The following is a 19,073-nucleotide window of genomic DNA, read 5'->3' on the forward strand; positions in this document are numbered from 1 at the left end:
AAGACCTTGTCCCTGCTGCTGGGGAGCCTGCCAGGTGGTGGAGACGGGACTGGAGGCATGAATGATGGAGAGGGTAGGATGGGGTAGAGGCTGAGCCAACCCCTCTGCCCATAAGGGCCTCAGGACACCACTCTGGGGAACTGCGGCACTAAGTGGTAACCTGGCACCCCCACCAAAGCACAGCACCATGTACTGAGACCAGGGGCTGGTGAGGAACCTCCTTGTATCGTTTGGGTCAACTTGAGGGAAGTTGTGCGTTCTAGTCTCAGCCTAGTTCCCATTCTCAGCCCAGGCCTTCACAGAGGCTGCATCAGCCCCAGGCAGGCCCTGGCCAGATCTAGATGAATAATGAGACTGGTTATTCCCTGTCTTCTCACAGGTATCACCCCCACACAACCCCCTCCTCCCTGGGGGAGACTGGGAGCTGCTGGGTCCAAGCCCAACCAGGACTTTTTCCAGGCTGGTTCCTATATGCAAGGGTGGGGTGGGGGGTCTTGGGGGGCACTTAGGGAAGACAAGGGGAGTTGGGGAAGAGGCGGGCTTTGAAGAAACAGAGGGGACTTGGGGGGAAGGGAGGAGAGGCTGCTAGCTGCAAGAAGTAGGCAGTGGATCCTGAAGGTCTGGGGGCTGCTGAGGAGAATGCCCCAGTTCTGTTCAGAAGATGAGCTGTGAGCCTGGACTGGGACTGATAGAAGCCTTGGCCTCCGGCCTGGTGGGGAGCTCCGGGCAGCAGGCCTGCAGACGTTCCTTAGTGCTGGTGAGTAGGTTTGAATCATCACTTAGGCCCTGGCCTCCATCCGCCCCCACCAGCCCCCTGGCCTCAGTTCCCTGGCAACATCTGGGGGAGGGGGGGTGGAGAAGCAGAAACAAGGGCCTCTGTCTGCCCAGCTGCCTCTCCCTTTGGGCTCTGCCAGACTCCACAGTGCATACGTGGGCTCCAACAGGTCCTCTTCTCTCTGGGCCACTGACTAACCCCAGAACCACCCGGCTTCTTGTTCTCGGCCCCACAAACATGGTGCCAAATACTTCTCCCCAGGGAGCCTCCCTGAACACTTCCCAAAGGACCCCAGTCACCCCGGCCTGTTGGCTGCAGTTAACTCTGATGTCAGCGGGCCAGATGAGGCCCGGAGATGAGCACAGAGTCCAGATGGACACGTCATGCCCTCTGTGCCCAGCACTGGGCTTTGTGCACGTGGGACCACTCGAGTCTCAGACGCGCCACTGTTTGAGAGGTCAGAAACGGGGGGCGGGGCGGAGGGGGTTTCAGGGGTAATCTCCCTCAACCCTCTTCTTGAGGCCTCTTGAACCTGAGATGGGGTGTGCATGCGATAGTCACTAGGGGGCGCTCAGCCACCACAGGGAAGCTGGGTGAACTTGGGATGCAGCGTCTGCGCGAGAGTGAGGACGCCTGTGACTGTGTGTGTTGGGGGGGCGGGTAGTTGAGAGTGTTTGGGGTGGGGGTGGAGAAGGCAGGGGTCACCCCAGGATTCCAACGGATCTGTGTGTCTCTATTTCCTCCCGTCCCTGTCCGACTCCCTCAAACCCCTGCCCCCTCCAATATTCCCAGCATAGAGGAGGGAATAGCTCTAGAGCCCTGACCGCACATAACCTCACTTTCCTGTACCCTCCCCGCAAATACCGCGCGGGCGTGTGAGTTTCCCGGCAAAGGGGGGCCGATAGGTAATGTTCAGGCTGTGCGCCTTGGTGGGGGTCGAGCATTCCCTTCGCTGGGGTGGGTGGGGGCCCGGGCTTCGGTCGGTGTCCCCAGGGGAAGGCAGTGGCCAGAGGCGCGGAGGGGACGGATCCAGGAGCTGAGGCTGGGCCTGGCCCCGCCCCCTGGGCGTGTCGGGGCGGGGCCAGGGCTTCTTTTTAGTCGGCTCGTAGCGGAGAGGAGCGCAGAGGCTTGGGGCAGCCGGGCTGCGACGAGGCCGCGGCGTGGGGGGGCGAGTGGAGCCGGCGGCAGCGGCGCTCGGTCGGCAGACGCATCGAAGAGGCGGACGGACCGGCGGGGTCACCGGCCAGGGGTCTCCGCACTGGAATTTGATATTCATTTATCCAGGGTTTACCCTCCTCCTTTTTTTCTGAAACATTTTTTTTTAAACCGTATTCTTTCCCGTTTTAATTTATTTTTGCTTCCCATTCCCCGCTAAATCGGGCCGACCGTTGGGGAGACTGCTCTTTTACTCTCCCCCAAAATCACTTCGGATTCTGGAAACGAGCAGAGAAGAAAGAGGGTAGCAAGAGCTCCAAAGAGAAGTGAAGGAAGAGAGACCGGGTCAGAGAGCGCGCGCTGGCGAGCGAGACACGAGAGGGACAGGGGCAAAGTGAGTGACCTGTTTTTTGGGGGTGACCGCCAGAGCGCAGCGTGAGCCCTCCCCCTCAGGATCCCGCGTCGGACCAGCAGCGCTGACGGACAGACAGACAGACACCGCCCCCTGCCCCAGCGCCCACCTCCTCCCCGGCCGGCGGCCGACGGTGGACGCGGCGGCGAGCCGCGGGCAGGAGCCGGAGCCCGCGCCCGGAGGCGGGGTGGAGGGGGTCGGGGCTCGCGACGTTGCCCTGAAACTTTTCGTCCAACTTCTGGGCTGTTCTCGTTCCGGAGGAGCCGTGGTCCGCGCCGGGGCAGCCGAGCCGAGCGGCACCGGGAGAAGTGCTCGCTCGGGCCGGGAGGAGCCGCAGTCGGAGGAGGGGGAGGAGGAAGAAGAGAAGGAAGAGGAGAAGGGGCCGCGGTGGCGACTCGGCTCTCGGAAGCCGGGCTCATGGACGGGTGAGGCGGCTGTGTGCACAGACAGTGCTCCAGACGCGCGCGCGCCCCAGGCCCCGGCCCGGGCCTCGGCTCCAGGAGGAAGAGGAGCCCGCCTGGGCGCCGAGGAGAGCGGGCCGCCCCGCAGCCCGAGCCGGAGAGGGAGCGCGAGCCGCGCCGGCCCCGGCCGGGCCTCCGAAACCATGAACTTTCTGCTCTCTTGGGTGCATTGGAGCCTTGCCTTGCTGCTCTACCTTCACCATGCCAAGGTAAGGGCTGGGGACGTGCGTGCGAGCGCGCGCGTGGGGGACTCCGTGCCCCACGCGGGTCCTTGGGCACCGGGCGCGCGGCTTCCCCTCTATCTTCGTAGGTGTAGGGGGAGGGGGCGCGCGCTAGGTGGGAGGGCACCGGGATAGAGTCTCACCGCCCACGCGGGCCCTGCCCACCCACCAGAGTCACCGCACGTACGATCTGGGCCGACCAGCGGAGGGCGGGAGCCGGAGGAGGCGGCTGAGGGGGCTGGGCTTGCGCTGCCGCCGGCGGCTGAAGTTTGCTCCCGGCCGCTGGTCCCCGACGTACTGGAAGTCCGGGCAGCTGGGGCGGGAGCCGGAGCCCTGGCGGGCGGGGGTGGGGGTGCTCGGACCTTGGACCAGGGGAGGGCAGAGAGCGTGGAGGGGGCAGGGGGCAGGCGAGAGACGGGGCTTGCTGTCACTGCCGCTCGATCTCTGCGGCCCTCGCCGCGAGTTGGGGAAAAGTTTTGGGGTGGATTGCTGCTTGGGACCCCCCTCTCTCTCCGCCGGGCCACCTGCGCCGCACCAACCCCCGCCCGTCCCAGCTCGCGTCCCGCTCGGTGCCCGCCCTCCCCCGCCCGGCCGGGCGCGCGCGGCGCGGAGCCGATTACATCAGCCCGGGCCTGGCCGGCCGCGTGTTCCCGGAGCCGCGGCGGCCCGAGCGGGGAACCCGGGGCGGCGAGCCGCGCCCCTCCCCCCGCCGGCCCTCCGCGGGAAGGTGACCTCTCGAGGTAGCCCCATGCCGAGGACCCGGAGAACCACCCCTGTTCCGTCCCGCTGTCCCTAGCCCTTAAACCCTTCCTAGGAGGCATTTCCTCACGCCCCTTCCCCGTTTCCTCCCCTGCTCGAATAGAAGCCCCCGCCACCCCTTTATTTTTAACTCCCCTCTGCTGAGAAGACCCACGTAAGCTCTCTCCAGCCCCAGACTCCGAGGAAAGAAGGATCACTGTCAGGAGTCGGGCTACCCGGGCCCAGCCCGGTGCTTTGTCGAGACTCTACCTAAAGTCCCGACACGGTGACAGTCTGCTTCCCTCCCCTCCCCCATGCTTCCGAGTGAGCTGTGCTTTAGCTTTTTGGGGGGGCGACCGCAGGGAGGGTTTAAAGGGTGTCCTTATTCCACTTGGCACTTTTTGGGAAAATGGTTTGGAATTTGCTGTGACATGGTCAGTGTGGGACTAGCCCTCCCCGAACCTTTGGAGGGAGCTCCTGCCAGCCTTGCAAACACACTTTGTTCTGGTGAAATGGGCGTTGGAGTAGGAGCAGGTGGTTTTTGGGAACTCTAAACTTGCCCACCCAGCTTGCTTTTCCCAAACCACCTGAGGGGTCCTTTTCTGCTCAGAGCACTCTCGGAGAGAGGCAGAAGGAAGGAAACGGGCTGGGGTCCCTGCTGCCACCAGGAGCTCCTCAGACCCTGGCACAAAGGCCTTGGCTCCAGGCCTCCAAGGGAGGGGGGGGGAGGGGGAGGAGAGGCTGCCTGGCCACAGTGTGACCTTCAGAGGCCCCCAGAGAAGGGCACCTGGCCCCTCCCCGCCCAGAACTGCCCCTCCCAGTGCCCCCTAGCCTTGGAGGGGGTATGAAGTTTCTGACCCCTTTGCTCTTTGGGGCCCGGGAGTGGAGGGCATAGGGGGAATGTTGGCAGAAGGAAACAGGGGTGCCATGGAGATGGTAAGGGGGCTGAGGCAGAGGCCCCTGGGCATGAGGGTCCCTGAGGGAGCTGCAGTGGCAGGCTGTCCAGCTGGGATCCTGGGAGCTGTTATCTGACCTTGGCCCTGGAGGCAAGGCTGGGGGTCTGGGGTGTATTGCAGCGGGGTGTGGGGAGAGAGACAGGCAGTCAGACTCTCTCTCTGCAGAGTCTGCAGTTCTGTGCACTAGAGTGCCGCTCTGCTGCTCTGGATCTGCCCCAAAGAGGGGCAGGTGGGGTGGGCAGGTGGCCACGACTGGAGACTCTCTGGAAGGGCTGGGAGAAGCCTTAGCCTGCCGGGTGCTGTCAGGTCCACATGGTTGGGCTAGTTGACCTTCACAGCTTCTGGGGAGGGGAGGAATGATCTAGTGGGGGTGGGGAGCAACCAGAAGCCTCAGGCTTAGGGAGTGTAGGGGGCCCCCTAGGGGCTGGGCAGTGCTAAGGCGTTAAAGGCTTCCCTGGTTGCCTTTGAGGAAGGTGCCCAGCAGGTGAGAGGGACTCCGGGACCCCCTCAGTCTGGGAGGGAGAAGAAGCCAGAGAATGAGATGGGAGTGTGAGCCTCGGGGCTTTGGAGATACATTCAGGTTCTGGGGAGACTGGTTCACAGGGAAAAATGGGGCCCTCCCCTCCCCCAGGGTTTCCTCCCAGGTTTTACTCTTTAGGCAACCTGTGGCTTTACTAAGTATTCCTGAGAACAGAAGCGTTTGGATGGGGGAGGGTGCTAGGTGCCCTTCGGTCCTCTGCACTACCCCCCCCACCCCCCCAGCACCAGCTCACCCTGGTATTTGTCATGTCAGCAGGAGAAGGTCACCATGTTGTTTTTCTCACCCCCAGCCCTTCCTTCCTGCCCCAGTCCACATTTGTCCTCCTATTTGACCTTAATACTTGCCCATGGCTTTGGACCAGGGAGTCAGGGGGGCTGAGAGACTTCGCTTGTCCTAGCTCAGCAAGGGGCCGGTGAGAGTGGGAAAGGGGGATGTGGGGGAGGGGCGGGGGCCTGAACAGCACTGCTTTCTGGCGGTTTCCTCCTGTGTTCTGAGCCCCGCTCACCCCAAGTATCTGCTCAGTCATTACCTTCCCCAACTTCAGAATTGGAGCAGCTCGGAGACGGGCTGCTTTGTGCTGTAGGGAGCCCCTGGAGGTGCCCTGCTCGGTTCAGAAGCCCGGGAGAAGCCAGAGGCTGCAGGCTGGGAGGGGTTCCAGGAGGGGGCAGGGGTGGGCTGGCTGGGCCTGCGCATCCTTGCTCCTGCCCCTGCCCATTCTTCGCTCTTTGCTTTGTCCTCAGTGGTCCCAGGCTGCACCCATGGCAGAAGGAGGGCAGAAACCCCACGAAGGTAAGCGGCACCCCCACCCCGGCCCCCACCCCTGCTGCACATGGATGGGGTTCCCTGATCCCCCAGGGGATGGGTGGGAAGGTCTGTTGGGGCGGGGTTGTGGGGGTAAAGGGGCATAGGAAACTGGGGCCGGGGATCTAGAAAGGATCTAGAAAGGGGATCTAGAAAGGAAAAGGGTGAGTGCCGAGAGGTTAACCCTTCAGTTCCGGGGGACTCTGACCTACTCAGACCGCTGCTAGAAATAGAACTCGTGGTCTTTTTCTTCTGCTCTTTCCAGTAAAATTTTATTTGAAGAGGGAGCCATGAGCACAGCCAGGAAGATAAATAGTATCCAAGGATCCCAGATGACAAGGGTGGTGTCCCTTGCTCCCCCCTGCTCCCAGGGGAGGATGAATAGTCCATGTCCCTTCCAACCCAGTCAGGTCCCACCTGTGGGGTCTGTGTGGTGGCGGCCGTGACCCTTGCTGTCTCGATTGCTGGCCGTGCATGAGCTGGAGGTGCAGAGGGTGCAGCCTCGTGGAACCCCCTCCCCGCCGGTGTGCATTCCTCTGGGGGTAGAGAGGGAAAGCCCGACAGCCTCCCCATGCCCTCCTGAGGAGCAGGTTTGGGTGCTTGTGAACTTCCCTCTGGGTCCAGCAGAGGGCTGGCTGTAGCTCCCAGGAGCCCCGCCCCTCTGCCCAGCCCGAGTCCGCCTGCCTTTTGTTCGCTGTGGTTTGGAGTACGGATCCTCCCATTTCTCCAGGGAAGCCCTGGCTCTCCCCAGTACTGAATGTAGCCTCTACTCCTGTGTTCTGCCTCTGAGAAGGAGGAAAGGCCCTGGGGGTTTTTCTCCAAGCGAGTTTCCCAGACCCAAATCAGGTGGCCCAGGTGGTGGCCAGGGCCAGTGTTTACACTCCCCAGGCTGTTGGTAATGCCTGGCTGGTTTTGCCTCCTTCCTCACCTGGGAGGGAGGGGGTCCTTTCCTGGACCCAGGACCTGGCTTCCCTGCTGTGCCACTGACAGTCCCCCCTCCCAGGGTGCACCCAGCCCCCTCAGCTTCCAGTGGTCTCTCTCTGTGGTCTGGGAGAGGCGAGACAAATGGTCTTTGTCTGCTGGGGAAAAAAGGTTGTCTTCAAGAAAGAAGGAAAGCCACGAGCCTGAAGTTAGAGTGTTTGTGTACCCATGCCTGAGAAAAAAGCAGGACAGCTTTCCTTGGAGACAGTGGCTGGGGTGTGATGGGTGCGATGAGGTTTTCCTCTCCACCTCCTGGGGGGCCTCAGGGATCCCAGGGAGCTTTTTCAAGAAACTCCCACCTTGGATCTTTTTATCGTCAGCTACCAACTCATGACCCAGGCCAGACCATTCTGCTGTTCTGTCCTTGTGGCCCCAAAGTCTTGGCCACCCTGTTCCCAAGCAGGGTGAAGTGTCAGGTCAAGAATTCTTGATTAGTCATCTTCTTCAATATAGACTTGGCTTAGAAAAGGACTTCTTCAGGTCCCTGCTCTGGTTTATACTCTTTTTGATGACGCTTGATCCTAACCGTTTTGGCAGTGGAGAGTTCTGTGCCCATTGTCTGGATGGGGAAAGCAGAAACCTCAGACTAGTCTAGGAGCCTCTTTTGTTCTCTTTCCTGTTTTCACACTTGTAGCCTCCCCCTCTTCCCCTCAGCTCCTCACATTATCCTTAGTCTACTGTGTGCCCCCACCACCCCCAGGCTCATCTTCCTTTATACCTCTGCCTAGAGTAGTGAGGGGAGGCTCACCTATGGCCTCTGACAGGGAGGCAGCTGGGGGTATGCACTTCAGATGCCATGGTGGGGTTCCAACCTTGTGTCTCCTGGGCTGAGAAAAGGGCACTTGTTCTTGGGGCTGGAGCTGGAAGGGAAAACCCTCTACTTCAGCCTCTTGTTCTGGTGTCTTTAGCGATCAGCCCAACCCACTTACACAGATGTGCAGAGCCTCAGGCCCAAAGAGGGAGGAACTGGCCCAAGGTCACACCGAGTCCTGGCCAGGGCCCAGGCTTCCTTGCTAGCTGGGTGCTGCTTCTTCCCTTCTGTATAGGGGACGTTCATTTCAGGAACAGGATTGCTCTGTGGTGGTGGTGATGGAGGGGTGATTGGGAGCAGCAGACCAGGCTGCAGTTTGAAGCAGCCATTTGGAGTCCTGACTTCATGTGTTCTCAAGGGCCCCGCCCCTGTGGCCCAGAATCACCCCTTCATGCTCCGGTGCACCCCAGGCTCCACGGCCAGCCTGGGAAGTTGTCTTTACCCTGGTCTCCCTCCAGATCAGCTTCTAGAAGCGCTCTGTGACTGCAGTGGCAGCACCGTTTTTTCCATGATGCAAGCAGTTTGCCCTCCTGGGTGGGGTTATCGGTGGCTGGCAGGGCCAGCGCAGTGTGTCCGCCCACAGCCACCTGCTGATTCCAGGCGGACCCAGCCCCTGGGCCGATGCCCACTGCCTCCTCAGCCCGTATCTGGGGAGGGGGTCTGGCAGGTGGCAGAGTGCCCCCCAAGGCTCCCCTTCTGTTTCACAGGACATTGGCTTGGGGAGGCTTTGATGTTCAGAGCCAAGTTTAACTATGTGACTTAATGGCAGTGTGGCCTTGGAGCCAGTTACTCAGCCTCTCTAAGCCTCTAGTTCCCCATTTGTAAAGCCAGGGGGAGGGTGGGTCCTACCAGAAGCTCGCAGTACCATGGGGGGAGAATTGTCTGGGGTAACATCACGGACTCCGGTACACAGCGCCAGAGCACAGAAGAAGTGCTCTTTAAGTAGCTGTTGGGGGCTAATGGTGCAGCGGTTGCTATGGGGAGGTGGAAGGGAAGTGGAGAGCAGATTTGCCAAGCTGGCTGTTCCTCCTCTCACGGGAAGCTTAGAGATCCCCAGCATACTCAGACTGCCCTCTGGCCTCACAGTTGACCTAGGGATTGGCTTGACTGTCATGGTGTGAGGCAAGGGGACCAGATATGGCAGGCTGACTCCCTTAGGACCTGACAACACCATTTAATCTTTAGAATAAACACAGGTCTTCATCATTGTTGGCGGTGGAAAGCTAGGGAAGGACTTCAGCCATGGCCTGAGACACTTAAGTTAGACATTTTCGCATGGCGGTTACCTCTCACAGAAAGGAGAGGCCTTACAGAGCTGGGTGGAGAGAAGGGCCGGCCATCTCTTATGTGACCTGCTGGGCTCATGTGTCACCCTTTTTCCATGCAGTGGTGAAGTTCATGGATGTCTACCAGCGCAGCTACTGCCGTCCCATCGAGACCCTGGTGGACATCTTCCAGGAGTACCCAGATGAGATTGAATTCATCTTCAAGCCGTCCTGTGTGCCCCTGATGCGGTGCGGGGGCTGCTGTAATGATGAAAGTCTGGAGTGTGTGCCCACCGAGGAGTTCAACATCACCATGCAGGTGGGCACCAGCAGGGAGCCGGGGTGGGGACGGGGGCGGTGCACCCTCAGGCTTTGGCCCCAGGTGTTCCCTGGCCCTTTCCTGGGCAGCTCTTAAAGGGAGGAGCTAGGCTTGCCTTGCCCAGCTCCTGCCGTGGAGTCAGTCAAGGGGAGATGCGGGCGTCTGACCCTCTTTGGAGAAAAAGATGCTTGCGTTTCTGAGCCCAGGTTTCCAGCAATCCCTGATTACCTCCTCCTCCTTCCTGGCCTCTGCCCCCTGGGCTCAGGAGGGGGCTGACACCTGTGACAGGAGCCCCTCCTCCCTTCCTCTCTTGGAGGAGGACAGCCCTACCTCCTTGGGGGCTCTGTTTGGGAAGCTGGATGAGTCTGGTCTGTGGGGAGTTTAAAAAGTCAGTCTGTTGGTGCTGCCTGGTGATGGGGCATGTCTCAGCCTGGATGGGGCTGGAGGGAACTCTTGAGACCCCAGGGAGGAGTGGGTGGCTCTTGGGTGGCTACTGGGGGTAGGGTGAGGCCTGGAGGGGATAACAGGAGGGGAGGGAGGGGGAGAGGCAAGAACCCAGGACCTGAATTCCCAGCCTGGCCAACCCTGCAGACATGTCTGCCCTCAAGAGAAGCAGGGGCTCCTTGAGGTCAGCAGGGTGGGGGGAGTTGGGGTGGGCCTGAGGCTCTTTCATAGAGCCCTTGGTCCCCTCACACTTCCACCACTCTTTCCTGCTCTGTAGAACCCCTGGGTGCTGAGTGGCAAGAGCCATGGGGTTTCCCACCTGGGTATGGCTGGCTGGGTCACTAACCTCTGTGATCTGCTTCCTTTCCCTTCAGATTATGCGGATCAAACCTCACCAAGGCCAGCACATAGGAGAGATGAGCTTCCTACAGCATAACAAATGTGAATGCAGGTGAGGCTAGAGTCTTGGAGTCATTCATTCAATTAACAGCAGCAGGGGGCTTGTTCTGGACCAGAGTTAAACATGTTCCAGAGTGAAGCATGTTAACCCATTTTCACCCTCCAGCTGTATAACTGTGGGCGTTTCGGTTTTATTTTAATGTGCCTCAGTTTCCACATCTGTGAAATGGGCACAATAACACTATTACGTACTGCCTAGCATTGTTATAAGGATTAAGTGAGTTGTTATATGTCAAGAGATTAAAACTGTACTGATGTATCATAAATACTATGCTACTATTATTGTTACTATTACCATCTGAACTCCTCTCTGTTTTATTCTTTTCTTTTTCTCTACCCACTGCAGACCAAAGAAAGATAAAGCAAGGCAAGAAAAGTAAGTGGCCACAATTTTCGCCCTTCTCCGTCTCCTTGACTAATTGTCTTGGTTTGGGGCTCTTGGTTTCCTCTCTCAGGGGGTTGGGGTCTGATGGCGGGGGGGTCACCTGAGTCTGAGAGTTGGTTTCATGGGGACTCGTGGTGGCAGCAGCGGGATGGAGCAAGTCCTAGGATAACAGCTCTAGAATGACTGACAAAACCCAGCCTGGTGCCTGGAGCTTCCTTTGGAAGAGACGATGCGTCTCCGGGCCATTCCTGGCCGGGATTTGCGGTCTTGGTGTGTGTGGGGCCAGCATGGACGCTGGCTCCCGGGCCTGCTCTAGCCTCCCATCACCCATGGCAGAGAGAGGGAGTGGGTGGCAGAGAGGCCAGCTTTTGTGTGTTAGAGGAAGTGGCCTCTTTCAGTGGCTGCAGTGGTGGTGCAGTTGGACTGGGGGGCCAGCTGGAGTGTTTTCTTGATGCGTGCCCTCCTGTGGGAGTGAGACAGGCCAGAGCCGCTCAGCCCCCGTGGCCAGGGAGAAAGAGCTGAATGTTGGCTATCTTCTGAGGCTTCTAGTTGCTCAGTGTGGAGGGCCAGGTCAGGATAGAGCAGTGGGGGAGAGGTCTGGGGGCCGTGAGCCTTCAGGATGGGGTGAGCAGCTGGCACAGGAGAGAGCCTGCAGGCGAAGAGACTGAGAGAGAGTACCTCCCGCCCCCCCCCACCGTCCCATCTGACCCCCAACGCTCTGGTGACACAAGCCCCCGAGGCCTCGACCCCTTGCCTCTTCCCTAAGCCCCCAGCTCCCAGTATTGCTGTGGCTCCAGAGCAGTGAGTGGGGAGAGCAGGTGCAGAGAGAATGTGCGAGTGAGTGCAGACCCTCCTCCTTCCAGTATTTTCTCCCTCTCCTCCATCCCTTCCCCCCTCTCTTCTCTCCTGTGGTCCCCTGTGGCTGTCCTCCTGAGGGGTATTCTCAGCGGGGGGGGGCTGGTTCCCTTGAGGGGGACAGGCTTCAGCCTGCCCCCCGCCACCTGCCCGTTCCCCAAATCCCTGCCTTGCCCACAGGGAGAGTGGGGGGCTCGCCTGGGCTCGGAAGAGAGTCTGGTGAGATGGTGTAGCAGGCTTTGACAGGCTGGGGAGAGGACCTGCTGCCAAGGGCCGCCCAGGCCCCTCCTCCCCACGCCTCCCTAACTCCCACCCCACCCTGCCACCTGCCTGGGGCTCCCAGGACACCCAGCCCCGCCTCTCGGCCCAGGTTATGGCTGGGCTAGCTGGCGCCTTTCATGTGCCGCCCTTGGTTTTGTGCCAGCTCCAAGATAGCTGCTCCCCCACAACCGGGGTTCACGGAGGCAGGGCCCCTGGAGGGACCCCCTTGCCATTGTACTTGGACGTGAAGAAGGCAGAAGGTGCCTGGAGCATGCGCCTACACACGGCCCCCCCTTACCCCTCAGCCAGTCAGGTCTCTGACTTCCTCCCCAAATCCTGGCCTGCCTTCCAGAGGCCCTGACCTTCAGGGTCAGACCTGTTCAGGGCTGCCGGGCACAGAGCCAGCCCTCTACGCTTTGCCCCCCTGCCTGGGACCAGGAGACACCACAAGTGTGGAGGCCTGCAGGTCCAGGGTCCTCCACCCAGCCTCTGGTCCCCCCTCACAGCCTTGCTAGGGTGTGGCTAAAGTGGGTGAAGCCCCACCCCCCACCCCAAGGGTGACTAAAGTGAGACGAGGGTGCCTTCAAAGTGCCCGCCACCCTGTCCCCATCCCGCCTGTGTGCCCGTGTGCAAGCTCTCCCGCGTGCCCCGGAGTGTGTCCTGCGTCCTGCGCCCCTCACTGCTTCCTTTCCTCTCCCCTTCCCCCTTGCTTTCTCTCTGTCTGTCTCTGTTTTTTTATTTTCCAGAAAATCAGTTCGAGGAAAGGGCAAAGGGCAAAAAAGAAAGCGCAAGAAATCCCGGTATAAATCCTGGAGCGCGTACGTGGTGCCGCTGCCGTCTCATTCCCCCCCGCCCGGAGCCTCCCCGGCCCCCAGTCAAACTCCCACCTGCAGGACCCCAGAGCTCCCCCTCCTCCCCGTCCCCTCCCCGGCTCCCGGCCTCCCTCCTCCGGCGTCTCTCTCTCACTCTCACTCCACTAATCGGCACAGGGGGTAGACATGGTGGTGGCATTACCAGTCCAGGGGGGGAGGCGGGAGGGTGGGCAGAGTGGGCCTGCAGGATTCAGGGAGGGGGTCTCTGGCTTGGCTGGGGCACCGCCTTTTCCCTCACCCACTGGGCACTGGTGGCGGGCCCATGTTGGCACGGGTGCCTGGCACGGATGCCTGCTCACCCAACTGGTTTCCACCGCTCTAGGCTTCCGCACTTCTCTGGAAGCTGGGGGGCGGTGTGGGGAGGGCGGATGTGGCGTGAGGAAGGGGCGCAGATGACAGGAGGCAGCTTGTTGTTGCTGAAGGAGGATGTGGGGGCAAACACCCCTGTGGCCCCTCCTCGCGGACTTGGGGCCTCCAGAGGGGAGCCCCGTATTCCAGCCCAACCCATGGCACTGCCAGGAGCCTTCCCCAAGAGTGGCCTCTTCCTCTGGGTTTGAGGCGGTGGGGAGCCCTCTGGCCACCAGCGGCCTGGCCCGTGGACCCTGCCTCTGGGCCTAGCCTGCTGTCACTCCCTGCCTGCCTCAGCCCTTTGGCGGAGGGGCCGGGGCGTGAGCCCTCACGCAGGGAGAAGCTGGCCCTGATTGGCATCCCTAGCAGGTTGGAGAGTCAAGGTGCTTTCTCAGGGGTGGTAGCCGTTGGGGCCCCGTGGCCTGAGACTTGCATTTGTGCCCGTGGGATAGCCCAGCCCGCTCCTCGCACTCTGCCCGGCCGCGTCCGCCGCTTCCTGCGGGCCGGCTTCTAGTTATTGCTGCCTCTTTCCGCCGCTCTCTCTTGTCTTCCGCTGTGGCATCGGCGCCTTCCAGGGCGTGGAAGGGTGTGGGGGCCCGCGAGCCGGGTGGGGGTGCAGCTACGGACGTGGTAGGGGTGTTGCATGGATTTTTTTTCTCTCTCTCTGCTGACGCTCTAGCTTAGATGTCTTTCCTTTTGCCTTTTGCAGTCCCTGTGGGCCTTGCTCAGAGCGGAGAAAGCATTTGTTTGTACAAGATCCGCAGACGTGTAAATGTTCCTGCAAAAACACAGACTCGCGTTGCAAGGCGAGGCAGCTTGAGTTAAACGAACGTACTTGCAGGTTGGTTCCCAGAGGGCGAGCAAGTCAGAGAGGGGCTTTGCACAAAGATGGGGAGAGAGAGAGAGAGAGAGAGAGAAAGAGAGAGAGAGAGAGAGAGAGTGAGCGAGCGAGCGCGCACTTGAGAGTTGCCAGCTGCTTGCTCTGCTTCTAGCTGTCCGCCTGGTGACTGCCGCCTTCTCTGCTCCTGGGGGGCCCCTGTGCTGGGCGGCAGGCGCTGGCCAGCCTGGCGGGGCCCGTTCAGAGCTTGCCCTGGTTGCCTGGGTGGGCAGGCCAGCGTGGCTTCCTGTGGTGGTGTGGACGCAAGCTGAGTGTTGTGTCCTGTGGTCCTGCTCCTGGTGGGCTGTTGGTCCTGATGTTGTGATGACTACCTTTGCTACTAATAGGGAGGGCCCGTCTGGGCATGGGGGGCATGCTGCCTCTACAAAGTGCAGACAGCCGGGGGGCTTCTGCACCGCCTCTGAGGTCCACACTGCTCGGTTTCTCATCCCCTCAGTGTCTCTCCGTGGGGACAGGGGTTGAGTGCATCCTCAGACTGGGGGCCTGGAGGGCATGGGCCCTGGCTGTTGGTTTAGGGCAGATAGGAGATTACTGTCAGGGCACAACTGATACCATAATACTCCGGTCATCATGGCAGCAACCCAGAACAGCCCACCTGTTATTTCCAAATGTCCTCAGGATGGGTGGCTGGAAGGAGCCACACCCATTCTCCTGATACTAGATTGTGAGTCCCTCACGCCTGGGTTTTATTCATCTTTGTGACCCCCGGGTGTCTGTACCTCTGTCCCTTGTGCACACCGGGGGCCAGGGAAGTGTCAGGTGGGTGAGTGAGTACATGAGTGATTTTCAGGGGTAAGGAAAGGAACAGGAGCCCATGACTGGTGGTTGGCAGTCTTTTGATACCTTTGATGGTGTTTCAATCATCTGGCCTGTGCTCAAAGGCAGGGAGCCCTCTGGGCCAGCGCAAGCTTCACCCTGGGATGAGAGGCTTTTATGGGGATTCCCAGGCAGGGCCAGGGCCAGGGCTGCCCGCCCCCCCCAACCCCCCCAGCTAGTCCAGATGCCTCTTTAATTAACAAGGTCCTTCGAATGTGGCTGTCTCCTGCATCCTCCGTGTTCCTGTGGCTTGTGAGTGTCGGGAGAGGCTGGGGACCAGGCTGCGGGGTGTTGCTGTGGGTTCTGTCTGTCTTGGCAGTACGTGAAGACCGAAAGTGTACACTCTGCTGGGGGGGTGGGGGCTCTGGCTCACCCCAGGGCTGGATGAGGGGGTCTCTGCATCTCCCAGGGCCTCAAGGAAGATAAAGGGCTTGCCATCCTGGGGTTACCATGGTGATGATTCTGTAGAGGTAGACTGGGGGATGTCTGCAGTGACCTGGGGACCAAGTGAAGTTACCCAAACCCCTCCTTTGATCTGGCTGTATGGGGAATGTCCGTCCTCAGATTGGAAGCTTAGGTCCCCATTTCTAGGCTTTCAGAAGGGAGAGTCTGCTCTGGTCCTTCCTCACATGGGGAGGGTAAAAGGTGAGCCGCCCAGGGCCTGACGCATGATGGGAGAGCTCCAGGAGTCCCCTTTGCTTCCCCCACCCTAAGTTAAATAGCACATTGAAAAGGAAAGGCAGTCTGGTGCCCGGGGCCTGACGCGGAGGCCTGGACAGTGGGCACAGACGGAGAGAGGAGGTGTGTCCCTCACCTTCCCGGGGGCCCCAAGCCCTGCTGGATCCCCGTCCCTCAGGAGCCTCCCTTCCCCAGCTGGCTGGCCTGCTTGGCCCCTGCACAAGCCCATCCTTTGCTCTCCCCCACGCGCTCCCCCAGGCCAGCCCCATAGGGACTGCCCTGAAACATCTCCAGCAGGGACGCTTTGCTGATTAACTCGGTCCAACTTTGCTCACCCGTCAGCTCTTAAATGTCAAGCAGGGACCGTTCTCGGGGACGTGTTCATCTGTTGCTTGTGATGAGATGTCATCCTGTCTTTGTCCTGTCGCAGCTGGGCTGTAAAGTCCAGAGGGCAGCCTGGGAGCCCTGGGCTTAGCTCCTGCTCAGGCAGTGGTGGTGGTGGGGGGAGCCCTTGGGCAGGGGCTCCCGGAGGCTAGGACTGTGCTTCCTCTGTCTTCTCCACTGCCGCCTCGGGCTACAGAAAGGAGGGGGCTGCAGCCTCCCCACCAGAGCCCCTCCCCTGGCCCTGACCCCCAGCCTTTGTCTCCCCTGTCCCCGCAGATGTGACAAGCCGAGGCGGTGAGCCGGGCTGGAGGAAGGAGCCTCCCTCAGGGTTTCGGGAACCAGACGTCTCACCAGGAAAGATTGACACAGAACGACCCATAGCCGCCGCCACCATACCACCACCACCACCACCATCATCGACAGAACAATCCTGAATCCAGAAACCTGACATGAAGGAAGAGGAGGCTGTGCGCAGAGCACTTTGGGTCCGGAGCGTGAGGCTCCGGCAGAAGCATTCATGGGCGGGTGACCCAGCACGGTTCCTCTTGGAATTGGATCGCCATTTTATTTCTCTTGCTGCTAAATCACCGAGCCCGGAAGATTAGAGAGTTTTATTTCTGGGATTCCTGTAGACACACCCACCCACATACATACATTTATATATATATATATATTATATATATAAAAATAAATATATATATTTTATATATATATAAAATATATATATTCTTTTTAAAAAATTAACATTGCTAATGTTATTGGTGTCTTCACTGGATGTATTTGACTGCTGTGGACTTGAGTTGGGAGGAGAATGTCCCCGCCCAGATCCCGACAGGGAGGAGGACAGAAGGAGAGAGTCTGGCATCATCTTTTTGTCCCTCTTACAGCAGCCAGGGTCCCCTCCCCTGTCTGGGAATGCGCAAGGCCAGGGCACGGGGGCAAACTTGGCCTGCTTTTGGGAAGACCGACAAACCCAGCCCTGGCCCTGAGCCTCTCTCCCGAGTCAAACGGACAGAAAGACAGATGACAGGTACAGGGGACGAGGACGCTGGCTCTGACCAGGAGTTTGGGGGAGACTCGGGACACTGCTGTGCTTTGGAGACCCCCTCCGCGCGCATCTTGCCCCCTCCCAGGGGCACTGCCTGGAAGACTCAGGAGCCTGGGCAGCCTTCACCTCCTCTCACCCGCTTCCGAGATGCCCAGGAGGCCACCGACATGTCTCAGCGAAGAGAAGAGACGTCGATGGAGGAAGGGCCACCCCGGTGACAGCTGGTCCTCCGAGGGAAGGGCCTCTGCCTTGGCCCTCTCCCAGTCTCACTCCCCGGGTGCAGCCCAGGAGGGCGCGATGTCCTCAGACCATTGAAACCACTAGTTCTGTCCCCTCCAGGAGACCTGGCTGTGTGTGTGTGAGTGGTTAACCCACCTCCGTCCCTCCATCCCACCCTACCCAACCCGACCCAACCCTTCCCGCGGCATAGAGAGACAGGGCAGGATCCCCGTGCCCACCCTGGAGGCAGAGAAAAGAGAAGTGTTTTATATACGGTACTTATTTAATATCCCTTTTTAATTAGAAATTAAAACAGTTAATTTAATTAAAGAGTAGGGTTTTTTTCAGTATTCTTGGTTAATATTTAATTTCAACTATTTATGAGATGTATTTCTTGCTCTCTTGCTCTCTCTTGTTTGTACTGGTCTTTGTGTATAAAACTCCTGTTTCCAGTCTCTCTCTCTGATCGGTGACAGTCACTAGCTTGTCCTGAACAGATATTTAATTTTGCTAACACTCAACTCTGCCCTCCCCCTTCCCCTGGCTCCCCACCACACATTCCTTTGAAATAAGGTTTCAATATACATCTACATACTATATATATATTTGGCAACTTGTGTTTGTATATATATATATATATATATATATATATGTTTATGTATATATGTGATTCTGATAAAATAGACATTGCTATTCTGTTTTTTATATGTAAAAACAAAACAAGAAAAAATAGAGAATTCTACATACTAAATCTCTCTCCTTTTTTAATTTTAATATTTGTTATCATTTATTTATTGGTGCTACTGTTTATCCGTAATAATTGTGGGGAAAAAGATATTAACATCACATCTTTGTCTCTAGTGCAGTTTTTCGAGATATTCCGTAGTACATATTTATTTTTAAACAACAACGAAGAAATACAGATATATCTTAAAGAAAAAAACATTTTGTATTAAAGAATTTAATTCTGATCTCAAAGCTCCTCCTGGTTTCTCCTTCTCCATTGAATCTTTGTTCCAGACTTTCTCCTGCACCCCCCTTCCCTCCTCCCATGGGAAACATGGCTTTTGCCTGAGGTCTGGGAAAGGGGTTCCAGGTGTATAGGCTATGGGGTGACCCTCTTCATTGTGCTGGGGCCAGAGTCCTTCCATTCTGGCTGGGCCGGTCCTGGGGGAGCTCATCCATTCTTTGCCATCTACGGAAACTGGGGAGAGAGAGAGACAGCTCCTTTGGAGCCAAGGTCCCTGCAGTGAGTAGGGCTGCCTTCAGGTACTGTGTGATCCAGGTGCTGGCCCGTGTCGGGGAAGAAACTAGCTATGTGTCTGGGCTTGCTTCCCACAGGACACTAAGGGTCTGGGTTTGGTGCTGGAGCCTTGGCTGCAACAAGCTGGGAGTAGGAAGAAGTACTCATGTGGGGCCTGTAACCCCAGGGTGTGATTGAGTTTTACATGGTGGTTCTCCAGTTCCTTGAGCCTCTGGAAGGTGGGCCCAAGTTCTGCTTGCCCCTAAGTGGACTCCCTGGCTTGCCTTGCTGCTCAGGGCTGTCTCACATGCAATCCCGGGGAAGGTGGAAGCTGTCTGGGACTTTGGCATTTATGAACAATGCTTCCAAACCCACTTCTCTAGCTTCTTTTATTTATTGGGCTACCAGCCATGGTGCCAGAGCTTGGGATGCTGTTATGAATGAGACACAATTCCAACCCTCATACGTCTGGTGAGGGTGGGTGAAAAGACAGAGAAGTGCAATTTCACAAATAGAAGAATACATAAAAGATGATGGGATCTTTTTTTTTTTTAATGGCCATGGGGCAGGGGGAATCTTAGTTCACTGACCAGACCAGGGATCAAACCTGTGCCACCTGTAGTGGAAGCACAGAGTCCTAATCACTGGACCTCTAGCGAACATTTAGGGTTTGGGGGACATTTGATCCAGCTTGGAGTGGGGAAGGATTGAGGATGGTGGAGTCTAG

At 58.5% G+C, this 19,073-nt stretch overlaps 1 protein-coding gene across 5 annotated transcripts; it reads left to right on the forward strand.

The window, feature by feature from the left end:
- The first annotated feature begins 1,878 nt into the window (after positions 1-1,878).
- Positions 1,879-18,074, forward strand: VEGFA (vascular endothelial growth factor A). 5 transcript variants are annotated; one of them, XM_043907598.1, is made up of 8 exons: positions 1,879-3,012; positions 6,000-6,048; positions 9,240-9,436; positions 10,255-10,331; positions 10,686-10,715; positions 12,587-12,658; positions 13,770-13,901; positions 16,113-18,074. In XM_043907598.1, the coding sequence occupies exons 1-8, from the start codon at positions 2,947-2,949 to the stop codon at positions 16,132-16,134; spliced, it is 645 nt and encodes a 214-aa protein (XP_043763533.1). In that variant the 5' UTR covers positions 1,879-2,946; the 3' UTR covers positions 16,135-18,074. The 5 variants fall into 5 exon arrangements, with proteins under 5 accessions (XP_043763533.1, XP_043763534.1, XP_043763535.1 ...); XM_043907599.1 differs by having other exon boundaries at positions 12,587-12,640; XM_043907601.1 differs by lacking the exon at positions 1,879-3,012 and adding an exon at positions 3,071-3,764.
- The last annotated feature ends 999 nt before the right edge of the window (positions 18,075-19,073 follow it).

This window comes from Cervus elaphus, chromosome 7, assembly GCF_910594005.1.
Source record: "Cervus elaphus chromosome 7, mCerEla1.1, whole genome shotgun sequence".
In the NCBI taxonomy this organism is placed as follows: domain Eukaryota; kingdom Metazoa; phylum Chordata; class Mammalia; order Artiodactyla; family Cervidae; genus Cervus; species Cervus elaphus.